General features: G+C 39.7%; 1 protein-coding gene across 2 annotated transcripts in view; it reads right to left on the bottom strand.

The window, feature by feature from the left end:
- kirrel1a (kirre like nephrin family adhesion molecule 1a) overlaps positions 1-23,960 on the bottom strand; it is an 86,697-nt gene that overhangs the window by 27,476 nt on the left and 35,261 nt on the right. For both annotated transcript variants that reach the window (XM_041779466.1, XM_041779467.1), the window contains exons 2-6: positions 15,897-16,046; positions 3,632-3,781; positions 3,394-3,551; positions 3,145-3,295; positions 2,701-2,806 (exon numbers count right to left, since the gene is read on the bottom strand). In XM_041779466.1, the coding sequence (XP_041635400.1) occupies positions 2,701-2,806; positions 3,145-3,295; positions 3,394-3,551; positions 3,632-3,781; positions 15,897-16,046 (715 nt within the window). The remainder of the gene's footprint in view (positions 1-2,700; positions 2,807-3,144; positions 3,296-3,393; positions 3,552-3,631; positions 3,782-15,896; positions 16,047-23,960) is intronic.

Raw genomic sequence — 23,960 nt, 5'->3', positions numbered from 1 at the left:
AAAAAAAAAAAAAAAAAAACACATTTAACATACAAAAATATCCACAAAAACCTGGGAAACATGTCTGACATTATTACAACCTATTTATTTCCATCATAATGGGCCATTAAGGGTCCAAAATAAACACAAGCACCAATACAAAGGCTTTTATTTTACTTACAAAACATATCGTGCTTTGTTTGATGTAAAATGTTTCATCCAGTAGTTTGTCCAGCAGATCTTGTCATCCTGCATTATTCAAAATACTCTCAGCACTGTCTGCAGCCAATGCAGCATAATGCTGAGCCCAACGTGTGGTTAAAAATAACTGGTTGACAATATAAAGTATACTATATCTTATTTAGTTGTATATATACTTAAGAAAAAGTATTCTGCAAACTTATACAAAGCCATATTAGTGCAAACTTGGTGTACAATCCACTGAGAGCAATTACTTTCAAAAACAAAAAACATACTATATCCATAGACTTTCACAACTGTAACCACTGAAATGGTTGGTGTATTTTCTGGCAGATCAAAAATTTTCAACTCCCTTATTTGTTCTTGTGTTTCAATTAAATAATTGAGGGAAAAGAAATCATGTGACCTATTGTGAAAGATGAAGATTTCAAAATAAAAGCCCAGATGTCAAAATGAAAGCCTGTATAGGTATCTACTGTGTTTTACAGTGTAATAATAGGCATATTTGTTCTATACAGTGCATCAAAAATAATGTCAATGTACTGGTGATTTAATGGATTTAATCAATATTAGGGGAAAATTTAATTAAATAAATAAGCCTGGACTGCTTGAGGTATTTATCCATGCACACAGCAGAAGTCAGATTTTCAACTCATGATTGTATTGGTTGGTGGGGAGGTCTATTTGTTAGTGTGAGTACACGATAAATAAGTGAATAAATACTAAATAAATGAATATTTAGAGCAAACAACAAACAAACAAAAAACAAACAATCAGTCTAATAGGTAAATGTTGGCTTGGATGAATTCAATTCGGAGAAAATAAAGAATATTATATCATATTGTATCATACCTTATCATATCATATTATATCATATTGCACTGTATCAAATTGTACGGTACCTGTATCTGGTCGTATCGTTTAATTTTGTACCATAGTGTAGCGTATCGTATCATGTTCCATCATATTATAGCATATTGTACCATACAGTATCGTATCGTATCTTGTCATAATGTATTCCATCTTGTCATAATGTATCATATCCTATCATATTACTGTGCTGTACAGTATCGTACTGTATGACTTCCTACCATATTGTATTGTGTTATACTGTACCAGGGGTGTAACGGTACAGGAAAATTTCAGCTTGGTACGTACCTTGTTTTTTTCGGTACGGTAATTAAAGCAAACAAATAACTGATTGTTGTTTTTAATTATAGTATCAAATTTTATTAAATAAATAGGCTGACTAAATTACATTTAAATTATTAACAATGCTGCAACCTCCTTCCAAAAGGTCTTCAATGATAAAAAATATTAACAAATAAATACATTTTTGAATTACTAGGTTATCTTAATTGATAGATTGACATATTTATACCCATTCTTTAAACACTAAAATTTGCCAGCCAACTTGAACACATCATCATACAAATGTAAGTTAGCTTGTTAAGTATGCTAATTAACTAACATCTATCCTGCCGATTTCAACATGGACTTCAGCACTGGATTACTTTTTTAACCACTGGGACTGACTACAAAGTTTGGGAGAACTTTTCACAGCCCATCTTGGCGAATAAAGAGGTTAGAGCCATGTGAAATCTGAGGATAATATCACCTATGACCCCCCCGAGGCTGACAGTTGAGGTTGCTGCATTTATAATTAATTTGATTCACTAAGACAGAGCACCATTGTTAGAATAAAAAGATCTTAAATCATGGTAAATACATAACCGGCTGGTGAGACTTTTTGTTGTTCCTCCTCATTACAGTGACGTTCTTGTTTGAGTGGTGCATTTTCAAATGCTTTGATTGATCTGCTGGATGACGTGCTGTCAGCGACACAGCTGCTGAAAAATGTCAGCGCTACTGTTGTTGTCTTCGTCCACTGTTGTATTTCACTGGGAAACGAAGTGTTCCTAAACAGGACACTTTTATCTGGAAATATTCAGGCTGTTGCTGTAGTTTGCTGTGGTTGTGTGGTTGCCAGGACAGTGTGACAGTTAGTCGTGCTCTTGGTTTCCATCTGGGTATGAGCTTCCCTCCACATGTATCCATTTGGTACACGTCTGTACTGTACCGAGAGGAGCGAATGGAACGAATGGGTACGGTACGAAAACCCGTACCTTTACACCCCTATATTGTACTGTATTGTATTTTACCATACAGTATCAGACTGGATAGGATCACATTTTATTGTATCAAATAGTATTTGTAGGTTTTGTGGTTCATTTCACAGCTATAAAGAGACAGGAAACATGGGGGATGGGATGATATGCACCTAAAACTGTCAGGATTGGGAAATCAACCTGAGGCCAGCATGAGGAGGACTGTAGCCACAGTACAAGGGCTAGCTCTAAAAACTGATCTAAACCTTTGCCCTAAAAATAATGCATGTAAAAAAAGGAAAACCATCAGATCCTTTAAGAAATACCACACTTTACTAATATAAATTGACCAGGTAACTGCCACTTTAAGGAGCTCAGTGAAATGAGAGAATGCTAGCTTCTAGATTCAGACCTGTAGCCCATAATAGGAGGGTTGGCGGAAGCCTGGCAGGTGAAGGTGACTCTGTCCCCCTCTAGGACGGAGCGAGGCTCAATGGACAAGGTCACTGTCGGTGGATCTGGAAGAGAGAGGGAGAGAGAGAGTCACATAACAGCAGCCGTGCTACAACTAAAATTATGCTGCAATCTGGAGGATGCAAAATGGCTTCCATGCATTACTTCATAATGTCTTTAAAATGTTCAGGTGCTGGCAGATGCTCTACATTACAAACACAGCTCTTTAAGGTGTAAAAAATGTTATTTTTTTGCATTTATAAAGATAATGTATTCATAATTGCTCATAACATAGTATTCTCTTAATTGTAATGGCTTATATCTGATATTTTTGCAAATGCCTACATTTAAATGACACTCCTTGGGTTTAATTTTGCACACGTCTTGTGATTTCAGTACTTACGGTGTACATTGAGGGTGACAGTTGTGCTTTTGCCACTGGGAATAGCCAGATTGGTGGCCACACAGCTGAAGTTCCTCCCAGTGTCGGTGTCGACTGGCTGGATGGGCAGGTAGCTGCGTGTTGTCACCCTTTTCCTGTCTGGTAGCACCTCCTGATGACGATGGAGGACAGACATGTTGAGTAAAAACTGACTATGATGAGAATAATACTATGAAAGTATCTAGTGGGTCTTTCTGTCCTTGGCCCTACCGTGACACTGACAGCCCCATCAGTAGGCAGACCATCTTTAAGCCACTCGATCGTGGCAGGAGGTTTTGCCCCTCGAGACACACAGCTCAGGTTGTATGACTCCCCTGCATTCAGCAACACCTCCGGACCGCCATCGATCACCGGTTCATCTGGGGGGACTGAATGTGATAGGATGGTGTTAGAAACATCCCACATGCTTTCTCTGGACACGCTTTGACACACGTGAATTCAAACGTACTGAGGACGGTGAGTTTGGCCCTCCTCGACCTCAGGGCAGCATCGGGAGCCTGGCACTCGTACAGAGAGTCATCGGACAGATCAGCTGACAGGATCTCCAGGTTATACTGGCCCAACTCCTGAACACGCAGCACCCGGTACCTGGGCCAGGCTGGAACACACAAAGACAAAGGAGATCAGGGTTTAGTTTATCTGGTTTGTAGTAGCTCTGCTAGATTTAAGAAAAATGTGACACAATAGTATTACTTATTATTGCATTAATGATATAAATTACAATTAATAGCAAAAATAAAGCAAGCATAGGCAATATTAGCTATTAATACAGTGCATGTGTTTGTAATTTGTTTCTTTTGAATCAAAATTGATTAAAAAAAGACACTTTTTCACCCCCCCCCCAAAAGGCTCCAGTTAATCTACAGCCAGTTGATAGCTAGTTTGAGCATCATCTAACATCACCCCAGTGTAGTAAAAGCACGGACATCTACCCCAGGATAAAGGGTAAAAAAATATGCATGCTATGTGCAAAAGCATTGCTTCTTAGCATGTAAAAGTTTTCTTATTCAGAGCCATGCATTCAGAATTGCATTTCAAAAGAAATGTGTATGATGATTACTTCAATTGCAATAAAGAAATAGTGCATTCAACTGTGCAGCTATAATGTGCAGAGTTGCAAGAAAACAATAACAAACATAAGGATTATGATATTGTGTTTTGCAAAATATCATTAATTCTGACAGAGACGCCATCAAATATAACTCATGCCCTAGTCATACATGCACAAAAATCCTGAAATTTCCCTGAATCTACCCGGGTGAGCTGCATGTGTGAATGCAAACAGCAGTTTGCCACTCTAACTTTACCCTGAAATTTTTCTGCTGGCCCTCTGGTATTTTCCTTCCCCTGATGCTCCACTGACTGACACACACATTGACAGAAAATTTGCAAAAAAGGCTTTAGTGTTTGCATGAGGGGTGGAGCAGAAATGATTTGTTGAATTCTTGCACTGTATACAATGTTGAGCAGACAGAGTGGAAAAATTTTGCCAAGCATTTTTTCTATTATGTGGTTTAAACCATTGATTTTCTCTGTTGCATACATTGGAAAACATATCTAAGTATAATCCAGTATAATCCGTCAGGCTCTATGCTCAAGCAAAAAAACAGCAAAATACCAAATTATGCCCGCAAAATTATTTCAGTATGTGCACATTTTCATGTAGGTATGATGTTCACTCTTTCACCATACCACTCAAATGAAATCAGATCAAGCTCCATCTTGTCATCAGTTTAAAAATGTCCTCTATTTAGGGCAGGGGCTCCCATTTGCCTGGTGGTTATGTCCCTGTGCCTCATGTACAGAGGTTGTTGTCTTCAATGAAAGCTGCTTGGTTTCAGTTCTGGCCTGTAGCTTCTTCCCTACCCTCTCCCTCTTTCCCAATTTCTGACTCCAGCCACTGTCCTTTCTCTTTAAAGGTAATCAAATACTGGGAAAAAATCTGCTTTGGTATCAGGAGTGATGTGCTGCAATAGCATTATAGTCATACTAGTGCTGTTGAATAGCAATTCAATGTCTAAAATCAGAGAATAGCCAGTTCCTATTAATGCAATAAAGGGTTTTATTTTTCAGTGATGCTGCTGTTGTAAGAGTCCAAACACTGACCATTTAAAAGCAGACTCAGTGCAGCAGGTGACTTATTCTGCCTTGTAAAAACCTCTTCTCTGAGTCAGCAGTTAGGTGTACCAGATTCTAGTATAAAAGTGATATGAAACAACCAATAAACTTTTACCAATGTGATGAAAACCAGTGCCAGTTTGATGTGTTAAACCAATCTGTGCATCTATACCCATTACAAGGGCCTAAGCACCAACAGGTGTATTGCAGAGTGACGCGTTCACACCAATGCACAAGTGTGGTGCTTTAAATGGTGTAGGCCTCTACAGCTTAGCCACAATGCAGAACCATAAACCAAGCTTTAGACCAGATCCTGCTGCACTACCATTGCATGGTGCATGGGCACCTTCATTAGCACTTGCAGCTTTAATTTTGATTCATACTGAGATCACAATTACCACACAAACCACTTTGAGAATGAATTTTAAATGCTTTAATATTTGTTTTTAAACTAATCCTGCAAGTTATTTACATAATTCCAGCTCTTACTCCCTTAAGTTCTTGTTTGCTTTTCAAATTAAATGTGCCATAACTTTCTCTGCTCTTCACATAAATTAAAGTGAGAGCTGTTTTAGTGGGAGGGTCCGAACACATGCTGTGCTGTACAAGAAGGAGCATGTGCAGACATAACATCTATGATACAAGACAAAACCAGAGCATGAAGCGGAGTCACTGTTAAATCTAGATCAGTGGTTCACAGCTGGTCTAGCATGAGGATCCACTTCCACCTCCTACATGACAAATCGAACCCACATTTCCAAAATTCCAATCATGACCAAATGATTTTAATGAAAATGAGGCACTCTTAACTTGAGATGGAAAAGAAGATGTGGCAGGACAAAGCAATAGAGCTATATCCTTCATAAAAATAAAAGCACATCATAGACTTTTTTGCCACCATTGACACATCATTAGGAGCAGAGGGGTGACTGTGGCAGCTGGGGATCGAACCCACAACCATCCTGTGGTGAGACGAGTGACAGGAGGGTAATTAGGTTCTTTTATTATTATTATTATTATTGGGCTTTATGCCTTTATTTTGATTGGACAGCTGAAGAGACAGGACACATGGAGAGAGAAACCAAACACCAAACAGCGCTGAAACTGGGAATCAACCCTGTGACCAGAACTTTGAGGACTTCAGGGCGTCTGTATACGGGTGCCTGTTACACCCACTGAGCCAAACTGGTGCACAAATTTGGTTCTCTCTTGAGGAGTTTCTTCATTATCTTGAGAAAACTAGCCTTTCTATTGGGGGATAAAGAAAGAAATGAGTTGAAAGCTGGAGAAAAACACTGAAATGCATCATAGGAAAACCTAAAAAATGTATGAGTACACTGTATGTCCTTTTCAGGCTTCCATACATTAAAGAATTTAGTCCACATTTTTTTCCTGGCACACAATGGCAACAGCTTTGCGACCCACTTTTGGGTCCTGACCCACCAGTTGAGAACCACTGATCTAGAGCGCCTAGTTTTCATGATCATGAGAGACTTCTATTAAAACTCATTTAATCACCCAGCTCAAGATATCAAACATTTTTATAAACCGTCCCCCAGCATTTCTAGTTAATTTAACTTTAATTGTATCCTTCTTGGTGTCCTCTGTGCTTTCTGCTTACTGAAGGAGAATTTATGCCACTACAACTTTAATATTTGAACTTTAAACACAAACAGTAGGTCACCATGTTTCGTGTTCCCCTCATCCTCTCGTGGTTTGTGTCCGAGTCTGAAAAAACCATGCACAGCATGCTGCAGCTCCTGCTTATGAGGAAACATCAGATCTATGTCATGCATGAAGTGAGCATATCGGACTACTTCTTCTTAGGCTTAAACGACCCCAGAGACGTGTGTGGCCCCTAATGCGCCTGATATGCACAAACACAAACGCATGACCAAACAAACACATTCACACATACAACACAGCCTCTCTAATGCACTCCCCTTCCCCCATTCGACACACGGCCCAGCTGTGTCACTGCCGTGCATTCTCACCATTAGGTGGCATCCACGCTCTCTCTCTCTCTCGCCCTCCCTCTCTCTCTCACCAGCAGGAGAAAAAGACGAATGCATTATGACAGCAACGTTTTAGAGGACTCAAATCGACTCCAGTCCATGGTGCAGAATTCATGTTTGCTGCCCAGACGTAGATCGCATGTGAAATTCTCTGCGCCGCTTCCATGTGCAGCCTCCAAACTGAGCTGCCTAACCTTGCGTGTCCTTGCTTCTGCATGCATGTGTGTGTGCATTGTATATACGTGCATTTGCATGTGAAATGTCGAGAGCGAGAAAGCGTATGAAAAGCCCAGAGAATAGAGGAGGAGGGGGGGGACACAGAGGGACAGAGCCACTGAGTGTATGTGTGCATGAAGCAGCCAGTGTTCATTCACATGTTTTTATTTAAAAGCTTTGGCTTGAAGCACTGGACCATTACAGTAACAATTTGATTAAAAGAAAGGAGAGACAGAAAGAACAGAGAAGGGACAGATGAGGACAGAAAAGAGGAGAGGAAGAGAGGAGAGTGTGAGCTGAGAGTGTGTCAAGCAAGGTGAATGTAAGGAGAGAAAGGGAGCGACAAGGTAGGGGAGTTAAATGGAGACGAGGAGAGAGGGCTCGGCACAACAGAGGCAGCTGAGAGGAGGAGAGCAGGAGGGGGAGAGAGAGGAACAAGGGAGTTTAGATGGGGAGGTCGCAGCGGAATAGCATGACAGACAGTGGAGGAGAGGAGAGGTGAAGAGAGGGGAGGAAGAGAGGAGTGGGGAGTCATTACAGAGGCCACAGGACTAAAAAATAAGCTCATAGCGTGCCGTGGATGACAGGAAAGAACAGCAGGGACGAGAAAGGAAAGTATGAAAGCCTGTGGTGGATGGTGAGGAAATAAATTACCTGAGTGCCTTACTTAAGGATTGTTTTAGGGAAACTTGACTCCACTGAAATCAGCTGATGACGTTTTCTCTTCTTTTCTAAAATCTGATGCAACAGACACTAAACTGTTGTGTGTGATGTTTGGTGAAGTAGTGCTGCATATCAGCATCTCCATTTCTGAGCATAGAGCTAATGTCATTTAAACATTGTAATAATGACTAAAAACACTGTAGCATACAAGCCAGGCCAGTCACAACATGACATAACATTTAAACTGTGTGGACAGATGGTAAGATGGGGCTTTGAGTCCATGTGACCCTATACTACAAATTCAGTCCGTTTTTTAAAAAAGGTTGACCAACTGAACTTTGTATTCCACAAATGTTGTTGCAATCCACCTACTTGTGCATTGCTATGACCTGAAGTTGCAGCAACTGCACCTGAAGGAGGAAAACATGAAAGAAAACTAGAAGCTAGAGCGTGAACCATGGGCAACGTCTGCACATCTGTGAAGGCATCCTCCCTTGGTGACCTGATTAGGTCTAGTTTATTGAGGTCGGGTTAAGTTGCAACAGAAAATCAGTGTCCTTCTGGGACATACACTGTATGGACAAAAGTATCCGGCCACACCTGCTAAGCATTGAATTCAGGTGCATCAAGCAGAGCCGTTGCTACAGGTGTATAAAGTCAAGCACCCAGCTATGCAGTCTCCATTTGCAAACATTTTTGATACAAAATGGGTCGTCCTGAGAAACCCAGAGGCTTCAAGATGTGCTGTGAGGGATGCCACTTTGCAATAAGACAGTGTGTGAAATTTCATCCTTGATGTTCTAGAGTGAACTGTAAGTGAGATTACTAGGAGGTGGAATAGTTTAGGAACAACAGCAACTTGCAACAGAGCAGGGTGAACGACTGCTAAAGGCACATGGTGTATAAAACACCCTGCCGATCCCATAGCTGAAGAGTTATGAACTTCCACCGGCACTGATTGAAGCACAAATCTGTGCAGGAGGAGCTTTGTGAATGGGTTTCCATAGCCGAGCAGCTGCATGCAAGCCTCACATCACCAAATCCAATGCTAAGCTTTGGATCGAGTGATGTGTAACACACCAACACTGGACTGTTGAGCAGTAAAAACATGTATTGTGGAGTGACGATCGGCAAATCTGCTTTTGGTGCATGCTGGGAGAATGTTACCTGCCTGACTGCATTGTGCCAACTGAGGTTTGGTGGATGAAAGAATGGTAAGGGGCGTTTTTTTCAGGTTTTGAGGTAGGCCCCTTATCTCCAGAGAAGGGCAATCTCAAGTTTTCAGCATAGCAAGACATTTTGGACAATGCTGTGCTTCCAACTGTGTGGCATCAGTTTATGGAAGGCCATTTTCTATTCCAACATGACTGCGCCCCAGTGCACAAACAGAGACATGGTTTGATGAGTTTAGTGTCGAAGAACTTGACTGGCCCACACAGAGCCCTGACCTCAACTACATAGAGCCCCTTTTGGATGAAATTAGGGCTGAGCGATTTTGGAAAATAATCTAATTGCAATTTTTTTCTCCCAGTATTGCAATTGCGATTTGATGTGCGATTATTCCTTAACTTTCTTTTATTCCTAAACAAGGGTTGAACAATTCTTTAAAAGTATCTAAATCTAATGATTTTGACTCAAATTGCAAATTGGATATAGTTATTGTATTGAAGGGTTTCTGTCATTCTCATATTTAATAAGAAAAAAAGTACAAAAATGAAGAAGGTAGGCTTTTTTTGTAGACTACTCTAAAAAAATGGCATCTGAATGATTGCATATTTCATGCATAACATCTCTGCTGCAAGAAAAAAATCAAAACTGCTATTTTGACACAAATTTGCAATGCAATCTCTGCAGCTGCAAAAAAATAAGGTTTATTTAACTGGTATTTTGACAAATTTCAAGTTAAAGTAATATTGCACCTTTTGCCATTTGAAAATCGCAGCAGGCCCTTTTACGATTTAATCTGATTTTCAATTAATTTCCCAGCCCTAGAAGAATGGAATGGAGATTGCAAGCCAGGCCTACATAGTTATTTAAACTGAAATGTATGTTATACTACCGATTTAATGCAATTTTTAAGTGGCAGAGATATTATGGTGTACACTTTGTGCAAACAATGACAATTTTTTTTCTAAAACAGTTTGCAAAAATCCAATTTTTTTTAGTCAAATTTGTGCAAACATAGTTTAATCTACTAAATATTGCATTTATTATAATGTAGAATGATTTACCATTAGTTTGTTGAAAAAAAAAAAAAACCAAAGATGAGGGCGTTAAAAATAATCATGTATTAAACTGAAATTGCAATATTTACTCTTTGGTTATAGATTGGCCTGCCAGTTGCTCTTTCTGTAACCTATTTTTATTCCAGGCAGATTCACTTTTTAGGCAATACTGTGTTATAGAATTAAAATGAATTTCTTTCATTTCTTGTATTTCTTACAGTAAATACTCCTTCAAGCCCCACCATCAGATTAAAGTTGGTGAAGATGGCTTTAAGCAGTCATCAATGCTCTGGACATGGACGCCATGATGAGTACAATCTACGCATGGTTGGATAACCCAGTGAAGTTTGAGAAATCTCATGGCGTTAATAACACCCTGTACACTGAGATCGTCCCAAAGTCTGACACTAAGGAGGAGGAGACTCACATCCTTATTGTGGAAGGCTTTCTGCTTTACACCTACGAACCTTTGATTGGCGTGCTGAACCAACATTACTTTATTTCCATCCCATATGAAGAATGCAAAAAGAGGAGGTGCTCTAGGAACTACACAATGCCAGATCCACCCGGCCTGCTTGATGGCCACGTCTGCCCCATGTATTTGAAACACAAGAACAGTCTACTACTTAAGGAGAAGCTTAAGTAGACTAAGCAACTTTCACTATATTGTAGATATATGTGATGTGAGTCTATCTTTAGACTCGTGTAATGAGGCCGTGTAGTTTGAAAAAAATAAGTAAAACAAAGGAAAGGGGAGAAACTGCTCTAAAAAAATGCAACATGGTGCACCAAGTATGTGGAAAACAACAGCAACATGAAGAAACACAAGACAACAGCATGTCATAAATGATGCATCCTCCCTCTGGACCAATCGGTTAAAAATATGCACACTTATTTTGACCAGTAATTGCACAGCCCCCTCTGGGCTAATCAGAGCAATTCTGAAAATCCTGCTCCGCTGCAACAAGATGCATCATTCCCCCAAGTTTTGTCAAAGTCAGACAACAGCATCTTAAAATGTTGTTGTTTACAAACGGACAAGCGGGAGACTTAATAAATCTAACAGGAAATTTCATCACTGGAGACAAAAACAGAAGAGAACGAGTGCAGAGAGCTGCACAGCAGAGAGAGAGAGTGTAACTCAGCTGATGAATTGGGCTTTGGATAAAATGTGGTATTAGCCAGTCAGTGTCAGCCACTGCTCATATGACAGATTCAATAATGTGATGCTTCTAAACCGAGTTGAAGGGTGTCAGTTTAATGTGCCTGGGGGAGTGTAAAATCTCCCATGAAACACTGGATGATTTATGCAGAAGGTGGCTGAAGTTAACATCAACTGAAATCAATGCACAGTTTGTCACATCATGGTTTGATGAGAAGGCTGCTGTGGTAGTCGAGTCTTTTTTAGAGTAACAAGAGGCTCTTAGGTCTCTTCAACAGCGCTGCTCGCTTTGCTTAAGCAGAAAAGATATTTGTCAGAATAAATTAGCCCAAAACTTAAATGTCATCCTGGATGACCATTTGCCATTAAATCTGCTGCCGTAGAGTTTCTGTCCATTTGGGAAAACTCTCATTTATGATATGTTGTTTTTAGTATCAGCTAGTGCCACAGTAAAACCCAGTTTTACCACAACACAGAGGGAAGCTGGTACGAGGACATATCCAGACAGTGGCCACCCAAAAACCTGAGAATTATGAACTATGATGATCTATGTACTAAAACTTAAATACATTTTTCAGACCAGCTTACAGGCTGCTTATAGCTCTCTTTGTATGGCACATTTTCTTGTTAGTACTTTTAAGTTCTTAAAAGTGAAGCTAAAATGACTCACAGTGTATAAAAGTTAAAATACAACCCCATTTCCAAAAAAGTTGGGGCGTTCCAATATTTTGAAAATCCCATAAACCCATATTTTACTCACAGTTAAAAATAAACATATCCGATGTTGGAACTGAGACATTTCACCATTTTTTGAAAAACATTATCTCATTTTAATCTAATGGAAACAACACATCTCAAAAAAGGAGGGACAGGGCAATGAAAGGCTGGAAAAGTAAAGGGTACCAATGAAAAAAAGCTAATTAGGTCAATTAGTAACAGGTCAGTAACATGACTGGGTATAAAAGTAGCATAGACTTGTGAAGACTTTGAATATCCTACCATCTACAGTCCATCATGTTATCAGAAAATTAAGAGAATCTGGTAAACCTCTGTGCACAAGGGGCAAAGCTCAAGGTCAGAATTGGATGTTCATTGTCTTGGGGCCTTAAGGCGGCACTGCACTAAAAACAGGCACGATTCTGTACTGGAAATCACTGCATGGGCTCAGGAACACTTCCAGAAATCATCGTCTGTGGTTGAGGGAAAATGGAAAACTGTTCTGTGGTCAGATGAATTAGAATTCAGTCCTACAAACTAAAGAGGAGGGGGACCATCAAGCTTGTTATCAGTGCAGATCTCTGAGGGTATGGGGTTGCATTAGCGCCGATGGCGTGGGCAGCTTACACATCTGGAAAGACACTATCAATGCTGAAAAGCAGACAGAGCAACATATACTCCCATATAGACAGCGTATCTTTCAGGGAAGGCCTTGACTATTTCAGCAAGATGCTTAACTACATACTGCATCCATCACAACAGCATGGCTTCACAGGAGAAGAATCTGGACGTTTACAGACTGTTGTTAAATGATAAACATGGCCCTGTCCCTACTATTTTGAGATGTTTTGCAACTAACAAATTCAAATGAGCTAATATTTTTCATGAAATGGTTAAACGTCTCAGTTTCAACTTTAGATATGTTGTCAATGTTCAACTGTGAATAAAAATGTGAGACCTGCAAATCATTGCATTCTGTTTCTGTTTTCAGTTTACACAGTGTCCCATTTTTTTGGAATTTGGGTTGTATATGCATGTATATAAATAGGAATGAAACACTTAAATGTTCATTGCTTATTAAGCTGTGTTACATGAAATCAGGTTAAAATAATGCTGTTAAAGAAGAGGTGACGGATGACGCTTAGAGGAGATGAAGAAGAGTGGTGTTGCTGGAAAGAAACAATCCAGCAGCAGAGGGTAGATCCATGCGAGTTTTATTCATTGAATAGGTGAAGAGGATATTTATGATAAGACTTAGTTTTTATGATGTATTACATAAATCTTTTTGCACCAGATTTTAAAGTTTTTGCATAATCATTTGCAAAGGATGCACAGATGCATCAGTTTAACATCAGCTGATATCAGCGCTGTTTACAAACATTAGCCATCTGACAAACTATGTGGCATGAACAGATATCAGTTATCAGTGTTTATCTGGTGTGTGCAACCAATTTCATGCTGGCATCTCACGCCTGGCCTCATTACAAAACAAGCATGGCTGCTGTCAAAATGCACTAAAACCCAGCCTAGCTGCACCTCCGTCTGTTTCTATGTTCATCTAAAGTTAGTTTGAGATGGACTGGACTCAAAAGCCATCTTAGGTAACCTAATGGCTGATGACACTCAGACCTGTTGCAATATTTTCTACAATCTATGTGCTGGTTCCCAAACCTTTTTTCCTAAGGCTGCCCCCATTCACATCCAAGAAAAGCTAAGTCCACCCCCTCTCCCCCCAGGACCCACTTGGAACAATTTTTATTGTTTTTATTGACAAATTATGCAGACAATTGTTCTTGAAAAAATATATACTGTATATAAATTATCCACTGTTACAGTGACGCTATAGGGGAACTCTAGAACAGGGGTTCCCAAATTTTTCAGCCCGTGACCCCCAAAATAACGGTGTCAGAGTTCAGGGACCCCCACCTCACCTTGAGGGGGATAAGTGCAAGATGTTACATAAAGCATCAAGTAGAAAACTTGCAGGTATTTTTTATAACTTTAACTTACATTTAAGCACAAATTTAACTTGATAACTATCTTTTCATTTGAAATTGAACAATCTGTGACAATTATTTGTAACAATACTATATAAAATGTATGATTATAAATCATATCAAATTTCTCTTTGTTTTTTGGAGAGCATCTAGCGACCCCCCCTTCACTGTCTCGCGACCTGCCTGGGGGTCCTGACCTGCACTTTGGGAACCATTGCTCTAAAAAAAAAGAGGATCTATTCATTTTAAATTAAAAAACTCAAAATTCTTATGTTTAAAAGGTTATTAATTTACAAGAAAAACTAGAAATTTTGAACTTCAAAAGTCGTAAATCAACATCAACCCAGACTTTAAATTTCTTAGATTGAAAAGTGGAATGGTCAGATATCCACCCACTGTCTCAGTTTGGTTTCTTACTTTACATTTCTTTCATTTTTGACTTTAAAATGTTGTGAATTTATGATTTTAAAACCTAGATTTTTTTTGTATATTTTAATGTCAACATGAAATATTATTAAAATTTAAAATCTGGACTTAGTTTTCGTGTAAACATAGACTATATAAGCCAAAAAAAGTATTTTTACCCAAAAATGTTCAATTTTTTTGCCCAAAATTGAATGGATCCTCTTAAGTTTTTAATCTTTTTGGGTGACCCTAAAAGGCTGTCATGCATTATGTGTCTTATCATGTTTAAAATTATATTTACATACAATTTTGAAAACATCAAATTAGCCACTGATCTATGGCATCGGTCCCAAACATGGGGTCAGGAACCCCCCTGGGGGGCATCAGAGATCTCAGGCTTTGTCTGCTCTGAGGATGTCAAATTCAGATTTGGATGGTAAAACACTAATCAAGTCATTTAAACAACGGTCTGTAGTAAGATAAGCATGCATCAGCCTATGTTCACAGGATTTTATCAGAAAAAAATAAGATAGACGCTGATTTTTGACAGGAATGTACCACATTTTATTTGTTTGGGGCTGGATTTCTTGATACAGGTATGGGGGCCCTGAGGAAAAAGGCTGGGAGCCACCAGTCCCTGCAGTATCTATTTTTCATCTTATTTTGTTCATCTATCTGTAAAGTGAGGTACAAACCCACAGTTAAGTCAGATGTAAGAACCTTTGGTTTGAAACCACAGGCTGAGGCTGTTAGCATACATGCTACAACAGGTGTACATGTGTTTTTATTTGGTGTAATTTTCCTATAATTTCTCAAATCTGGCTTAAGGTAATATATGAATTTCTATGCTAAGTTAAATGTTATTTGTGGTGCTAGAGAGTTCTACGCCTGTGAACTGTGAATGTTACAGCTGCCACAGTAAGCATAAAACAGGCTTTAAACATTTAACATGCTTCAGTCTGCACTCTGAAATGTGGTATAACAAGTTAAGCGAGTAAATGGTGGAGTAAAATGTACCAGAAAGAAGTCTAAAAGAACTCCACAATTTTCAACTTCTATAACTAAAAATGCAGCATAACATTTTGCCTATCAGCAGCTCCGATCCGAAAGTATCAGAGTCAGCTTTGAATCAACCCATCTTAGTCACATGCTGCACAGAGCACAGGAAGCCTGAGGAGGTTGGATGATGTCTCACCCCTGAGGTCCTCTCCGATTCCCAGAGCCAAGCCATCCTTGGTCCACTGAACAATGCCTGAGTAGTTGAAGACAACACAGGACAGGATCACCCTCTGGCCCCGCACCACCGACTGGTCTGCCGGCTCCTGAGAGAACCTCGCTGTCCACACTGGAGAGAAAGGACGGGGGAGAAAGAGAGGAATGAGTTAGGGACTTTTCATTTTTAGTTTACACACTTGAGGCAGGCAAGCCACTGTAAAATTCCCCCAACCACAGATATCACATATTTCTGTGTGTGTGGTTTTATAGTTAATTGATTGGAAACTGCATTCCCCCAGCAGAAGTGGAATGCCACGATTGCCATCTTTGATCACACGTTGGCTTGCGGCCATTAACGGAGCGCCGGCGAGGAGTTTAGAGCAGCGTGGAAAGGCGGAGGTGTCAAAGAGGAAATCAGAACGGAGTTAGGGAAGGAAAAAAAAGGGAGACAAAGAGGTGCTGACTCAGTAAAGAAGAGATCAAACAATAAAAACTTCAGCTATAGGGTATCTCACACCCCTTTTCTGCTCACTCCTGACTTTTTATTTCTTCCAAACTCCTCGGCTCTCCCTCCCGTCTCTCTCTGTTTCTTCATTCCTCCCTATGAGTCATCTCCCAGGCTTCCACTCCCAAAACTACAGTGGCTGTCATTGTCTACTAGACTCTCTCCCTGCAGTCTGTAGTCCACTACAGCTGAAGACAGACCCTCACTGGCCCATCCAGTAACTCCAAAATAAGGCTAAAACGAGACATGTAACAGTATTTTACCATGGTACGACAAAACTCAAAGAATTGATGCCTTTTAAAACATGCTCGAACATTTCTGCTCCCCTCAAACAAGCCTGTGACACTCAATATCTGTGAGGAAGATCACAGAAAAATGCTTTTATAGGTCTTCACTTCTCAGTGCACTGTGGCATTTAACAAAATCTGTGGTTTTAAGCCTAATTTCTCTTCTGCTGAGTTGTTTAGCTGATACTGCAAACAGCCCTGAATTTCCTGATTCTGCTGTCAAAATAAAATATTTTTTTTTACAAAGAACATCTCAAAAATACCACGCTTATCACTGAATTAACTAGCTTTAGCCAAGGCATAATAACAGTAGAGTGTACAGAGTGTTACAGTATTTACAGCAGCTCCTTTGACCGCGATCAGAGCTACAGCCAAGGGCAGCACGGTTTTGTCCAATATGATAACCACTGTTATTTTGATCAACACTGAGATCACATTTGTTATTTACAATAATTAATTGTTGTCATCAGTTGCCAAGGCTGGACCATAATAATAATAATAATAAAAAAAAAAAATCTAACCAGGCATATGTGTGGCTCTTATCTGCCCCTAAGAGCAGTATAGGGCTCTTCAGGGCAGATTTTCTCCCCTTACGCCACATTTATATTTTTGCTTGCAATGAAATTAGCAAGGAACAAGGAAAGAGGGAGATGAAAAGACATCAGGAGTATCTAACAGAAATATTTCCTTGATTTTTCTCACTTTTCTCACTAAACAAAGCTTATTAGCTAAATTAATAAAACCCATATCTGTGCTTGAATGCTATGCTCTGACCCAATGAAGCAAAACTACATGGGTCAAACATGTCAAAGGCTCATTAATACAGAGCTCTTATTTCAGTTTATTAGAAAGCAAAACAATTTCATTTATTCAGGTTGTTGATGTTCCTAGGTGTATAATCCCCAGCCACTTCAACGAAACATGTTATAAGGTTTAGCAAACTAAACCAACTGAACACTATGATGGTTAAACGATGTGGCCAACGTTAGCAGTGCTAGCACCGCATGATATCAAACCATTTCACATATTAACGTCGACATTCCTGAGTTTAAAATCATCACACAATACTTAGGTTATATGTGAGTATAGTCTGATACAACCTCTGGACGACTTTATCCCCATTTTCTAGATCAAAAATAGTGCTAAGCCATGCTGTTGCCAGCATGTACCCCTTATAGGTGGGATAGGGAGGGAGCCCACGGAGGTCACAGAAATCATAAACCACTGTAAAGTTAATCTGTGATTCCAATATTTGATACTTAACCTAAATAATAACCACTCTTACTAAAGCAACAAAGTACACTGAATTGAACTATTTGGGAAGTAATTTCAGGCTATTCCCTTAAATAACTTTAAGGGAGAATTACTCTATCGATTGCAAAAAGAGGTGAAATGAAAAAAAAGTTTGAAATTGGCAAAAATTGGCTGAAAAAAGTGGAAAGAAAGAAAGAAAATGGTAACAGAGTGGCAAAACATGGGTTAATAGTGGTAACAAATGGGATAACAGCAGCAAAAATTGACTATGAAAGGGAAAAAGGGGCATTAAAGGGCAAATTTCACCAAATAAAGGTGAAAAGTTCTTATGAGATGGTAAGAGTGGTTTGAAAGTGTGAGAAATAGGCAAAAATGGGTTAAAAGTGACCATAATTGTTTAAGCAAGGCAAAATAAATAAATGAAAGAAATGGTGAAAAGGAGTTGAAAATGGAAAAAAGAAAAAGTGGTAGAAATGGGTTACGAGAGACAAAATAGGGATAGCAGCAGCAAAAATGCGCTAACAAAGGCAGACAGGGGCAAAAAAAGTGGGGAAAAATGATGAAAAGCTGTTTAAAAATATGAAATATAGGTTAAAAGGTGAAGAAAGGGGAAAACTGGAAACAAGTGGGAACAATGTGTTAGAGATTGAAATATGCAGAAAAATGGAAGAATTAGTTAAAAGTACCAAAAATAGTTTGAGCAATGCAAAAAAAGGGGGAAAATAGGTGGGAAGAAGTGGTGAAAAGCTGTTAAAAACTGGATATAAGCAGAAAGTGTCAAAAATGGGTTAAGAGAGACACAGTTAAGATAGCAGCAGCAAAATTGTGCTGAGAAAGGCAGAAAGGGCCAGAAAAAAGTTGGGGGAAATGGTGAAAAGCGGTTAAAAAGTGGGAAAAAAGGGCAAAATGTGGTAAATGTGGGTTAAAAGCAGGAAAAATGTTTTATTTTATTTTATTTTAACCAGCTTGTAATTCTGCTGACAACAAAGTAAGTGATCTGATTGAACTGTTTAGCCCACTAATCGTGCCCATCCCTTACTTAACAAATATATTTTGCTAATTTTTGTTCCACTTAATGCTGCTAAATATTGCAACCTGTGTCTTAAATGAGAGCCAAAGCAGTGCATGGTGCTGTATCAGTGGAGTTTTCTCATCGGTGAGGAAAAGCTGGTCGTGGGAAGTGGTCTGACTTTTACCTGGGTTAAAGTTGAGCCCCTGCTCTGTCCTCCCCTCCCTCTCCCATCACCAGAGCCCACTGTCCTGCTGACGTTTTGACTGTGGTGCACCTCTGCCATTCAGTACCCCCTCTAACAGACAGACCAGGGGGACCGCTGTAAACGTGTTTAAACAGGTGATTGCAGTATTGTCAGGATCTGTTTAGTGGCAGAAGTAATACCTGTGACTGTATTGATACCAGTTTACCGCCCACCACAAAGCAAAACCATAAGAAATGCTTTTCTATTGTTCCGCACCGTATGATGACAAGTTGTAATTAGCCGTCCCTTGAAGACATGACACCCGCACAATGCAGGAGAGGCAATCACAGTGGAGGATTTTCATTCTTCCAATGCTGTCTCTCGCTTTCATTTTTCTTCTCCTCTCTCGTTAATTCCCAAGCATCTTGTACTGTAGATCATTAACCCGACGCTGCATCGTACACCCCCTCCATCCTCCTCCCCATTACCTCTCTCCTCTTTTACTCCCTCTGTAATGTTGTATGTCCTTTACCCAAATTGCTTTCCTTCTCTCTCTGCGTTCCTCTCCATCATATGTATGCATCCCCACTCGCCTCCTTCACTTTGTACATCCATAATGCTGTCTATGAATGTCCTCTTGCCTGCACTGATTTCTCCCTACCTCTCCTGCTCTACAGTACGTGTGCGCCTCCTTCTTTCTATATACATACATAATGCTGTATATGTCCTTTTACCCATAATGCTTTCTATTTCTGTGTTCCTCCTCCTCGCTGGTTGGAAGGGGGTTAGAGGCGGACTGTCACAACTCATTTATCACATTAAATATCAGCCCTCCAGCACTTTCTCTCTCCCTCTCTTTCTCATCCCCTCGTTCACCCGTCTCTCTCTCTTCTCTCACGTTTTTCCTCACTCCCTTTTTCTTCACCTCATACCATTTACATCCCTCCTTCTCTCACTTGTCCTCTCCACTTTTTTATCACTTTCCTCTCCCTCGATCCCTTCGAGCCCGCCAGCGCTTCTCCAAAGGTTCCAATCTCTCTCACTTTTTTTAACAACCGCCATATGCCTCCATATCCAACCTCACTTGGCCCCCCGTGATGACCCCTCGGCCCGTTATCTCTCACGTTTCCCTGCCCTTTCATATACTCAGGCATGCACTCTCCCCCTATCATGTCAGATTTGGTGTGATGTGCAGAGATACAATATGCCTGATAATACAAAAGGAACCAGTCATGCAAAAATATTTCCTAACCAATCATTACAATGGCTTCTGACAGTGCAGTGCATTAATATGCAGAAGATAAAGGAGATGTGAAAGGATACAAAAAGGAATCAGATGCAGATGGAGCTTTGCAGTATGCATACCTAAAATAATTTGGCAGTGAACCGAAGAAAAAAAAAAGAAAAAAACAGCGGCCCTTAATTTGCTCCCTGAGGAACACCCAAATTAACTGGATTAACAAGTATAGATAAAGGAGGCAAACAACAATAAGCCAGGAATAGTCGGGAAGTAGCATGATGAACAAAGCCTCCAACTCTGAACACAGAGAAATTGCACCACAAGAATGCATGCTTACAGCAGCCAGGGAGGTTGAGTCAGTGCAGGCTGGCTTCATTAACTTAATCTTTTAATGGCCACAAACGACCGTCTAAGAGAAAATCAGCACTGTATTTTCTGTCACACTTACTCTAGGACATCTACAACATTTTTGTGTTAATTTGAAGCCTTAACATCTAACTTTTATACCTGAAATTCTAGTTTGGAAGTTGGTCTTACACTCAAACAACTTCCATCAGGGATTATGGTGTATTTCCTGTTCACAGACAAGGATGTTTGATGTTGGGGTCGGGACCACTTTTTTCTGCTTGTTTTTGCCACTTTATGCCTAACGTAGCCTCTGTTGACCCATTATTGCGACTCTTAACCACTTTTAATGCCCATTTTTACCCAATGAAATCACATTTCACCATTTGATTTGCCCATTTTTTGCCAGTTTGACCCATTTCTGCCTATTTTTCTGTCTCAGTTAACCAATTTTTGCCGGTTTATATCAACTTGTCATCCCATTTCACCAAATCTCCAACCATTTTTGCAAATTTAGAGCCATTTCAGCCACTGTTTAATCCCATTTTACCACTATTTATGCCACTTTAACCAATTTCTGATATTTTTGGGTAATTTTTTTTGCCACTTTTATCTAATTTTTGCCACTTGTAACTAGAACTGGGAAATTAATCGAAAAATAATCAAAACCGACATGGAGAGCCTCTAACTGACAAAAACCTGCCATGTCAATCATTTCAATTTTTTCCCCTTTTCTTGGAAAACTTTGACTTTTTACCAAAATATTTTCATTTTAGCTGATGTGTGTTTTGATTTCAAATTTTTCAACAGTTAAACATAAATTGTTAATCTGTGCATGTTCCTTTCAGTTGTTTGTTTTAAAATTATAAATAATATTTACAGAACAAACAGAGTCAGAGGATGGGGTGGAATAATCGTTCATTATCATAACTGAGGTAAAAAGTTCAATTAATCGTGATTTTGATTTTTGTCATAATTGCACAGCCCTACTTGTAACCCATTTTTGCTTCTTTTAAAATCCAATTTCACCACCTTTTCTACCACTTTTTGCCAACATCAACCCATCTTAGCTATTTTACTACACCGATGAATAAAAAAGACATTTCTTTGATAAGAGTGTTTTTTTCCTTTGGGTTTAATATAAAAAAATATGGATACCACAGCTTAAGTTAAAAATTAGACCATGATTTTGCTGGCCTCCATAATCCCCAGTTTGGCTGGGCCCCAGACAGCTCTCCCATTTATCCCCCTTTATGGATGGCCTTGTCTGCACATGACCATTTTTGATTGCGCATGGCTGTGTTCAACCACCCTCAGGCACAGTGGGGTCACCAGTTTACGGCACCTTTATTTTTGGGGTTGAAAAAGAGAGAGAACCCCCGCTATAGCGAGAAGTGTTAATGGATTTACAACAGTAGTTCAAACACCGGCCTTCAGCTAAAAAGAAGACAGTTAGCCTGTCTTGATATTGTTTGATAAAAGACTCAAGTCTAAGACCAGCTGAAACCAAAAATTCAGCGCAAGATGAGTTGAAACTTGCAATTGCTTATAAAACGTCCCAAAACTTTGGGCTTGCACATGGGGTGATGGGTTTGTTGCTCCCAGTATCTGAGCTTGTGGACAATAGTCAGGGTCTTTCAGTTCTCCGTCCTCCTGGTCTTACTATACTGTTGTGTGGCTTGGATGCTGACCGACAGCACAAGCTGCCAACTAGACCCCTTTTCAATTACTTCAGCGCATTTTGGGGTGTCTTTGGCAAGACCGTGTGTCTACTACTGACGGGCTCAAGTGAGGATGGGAAGGGTCAGCTGCTAGATACAAGAGCAGTAGCTACACTACAATGCAGTATCTGCGCTACTATGGTCACCTGGCTTGCTCTCCCAGGCCTGATCCAGCTTTCTCCATACTGGGTGCCCAGGACCCAGTGGGCTGGAGCAGACGTCTGGGGTGGCCGCAAGCATCATGGAGCGATCAGCTGAGACGATACCTGGAGGGATGAAGTATGGGCCTGGATAATGACCATCAGGAGACCAGAGCAGAGGAGGACTGAGGTACCTGACCTCATCTGACATCCTGAACCCAGCTGTTGTTGATTTGACAAACTGAATTGCAGACACCATCTGATTTTGGCTGTCAGTTCACATCGCTGCAATTGTCTCAGAAATGTTGTAAAACGTTCTCACTGTGTTGCAAATCTTAGGTCCTAACTGGGCTTAACAGACAAAAGAAGACGGAGACAAAGCTCAATGTGAAAGTTGGATAGTTTGACACAACAGATGCAGGTAGAGTCACATTCATGCAGGATCTGATCATATCTGTGCAGCGTGATGGGGCTCTATACCTTCTCCTGTGTTCTTCCATAAGGTTGCTCTATCAAAGACCCCAAAACAGCTCCTCTTATTTTGCAACTAGGTCCCACATGAAACCCAAATTTTCTGCCAGAGTTGACCTTTTTCTGTCCATAAAAGTTTAAGCATTTCCTTTGCTTCATCTTTTTTCACTGCTTTAATAATAATGCTTTAGCAATGTCAAGAGGAGCAGATAAGCTCACTTTTTGTAAGTTTAATCTTTAATAAATGACATATAAAGATGTTTTTTTCCAAACTTGACATTTCTTTGTTGCTCATGTTGTAATGAATATTTAATATCATAGAAAACACTTTTCAAAACAAGTTTGTGAGCCTTTTGAGAGAGCTGTGTTTTAATTCCAACAAGCACTTTTAGTCTGGCTGCAGTTTGCTTGCTTTTATTCAGCTAACATACAAACACAACATTTTTCTGACTTTGACTAAGTCAGCAGGCAGTACCAGGGCTCCAGGGGTGCAGGATGATGTCTTTAGATATTTTATTCTGTTCAACAGACGAAATGAAATGCAGAGATGATAGTTTAAAAATAATTACCAGTTAGCTTCAGCAGATCATTCTTTGAAGTCTTGTGGCTGCAATTATCACTGTTTTGGCCACTGCAGAAACACACACAAGACTAAAAGGTTTTCAGAAAACATTTAATGTGGTATGGAGGTTTGCTTCTTTATGCAACCTTGGTATCACACAAGTAGAGACATTCAAATACATAAAAGACTGTCCAGTTTATATTTTTGTGGAAGGTCAAGTGTCTGTTGAAGTTCCAATAATTTTTGAAGGAAATAATATTTTTACAAGAGTGTACTAATTAGACAGAAATATTGATTTTATTCCAGTTTGTTTTAATGTCTGA

Source organism: Cheilinus undulatus, linkage group 22, assembly GCF_018320785.1.
Source record: "Cheilinus undulatus linkage group 22, ASM1832078v1, whole genome shotgun sequence".
NCBI lineage: Eukaryota > Metazoa > Chordata > Actinopteri > Labriformes > Labridae > Cheilinus > Cheilinus undulatus.
Note: the sequence above shows the minus strand (reverse complement) of the source record. Positions and strands in the feature narration are given on the sequence as shown.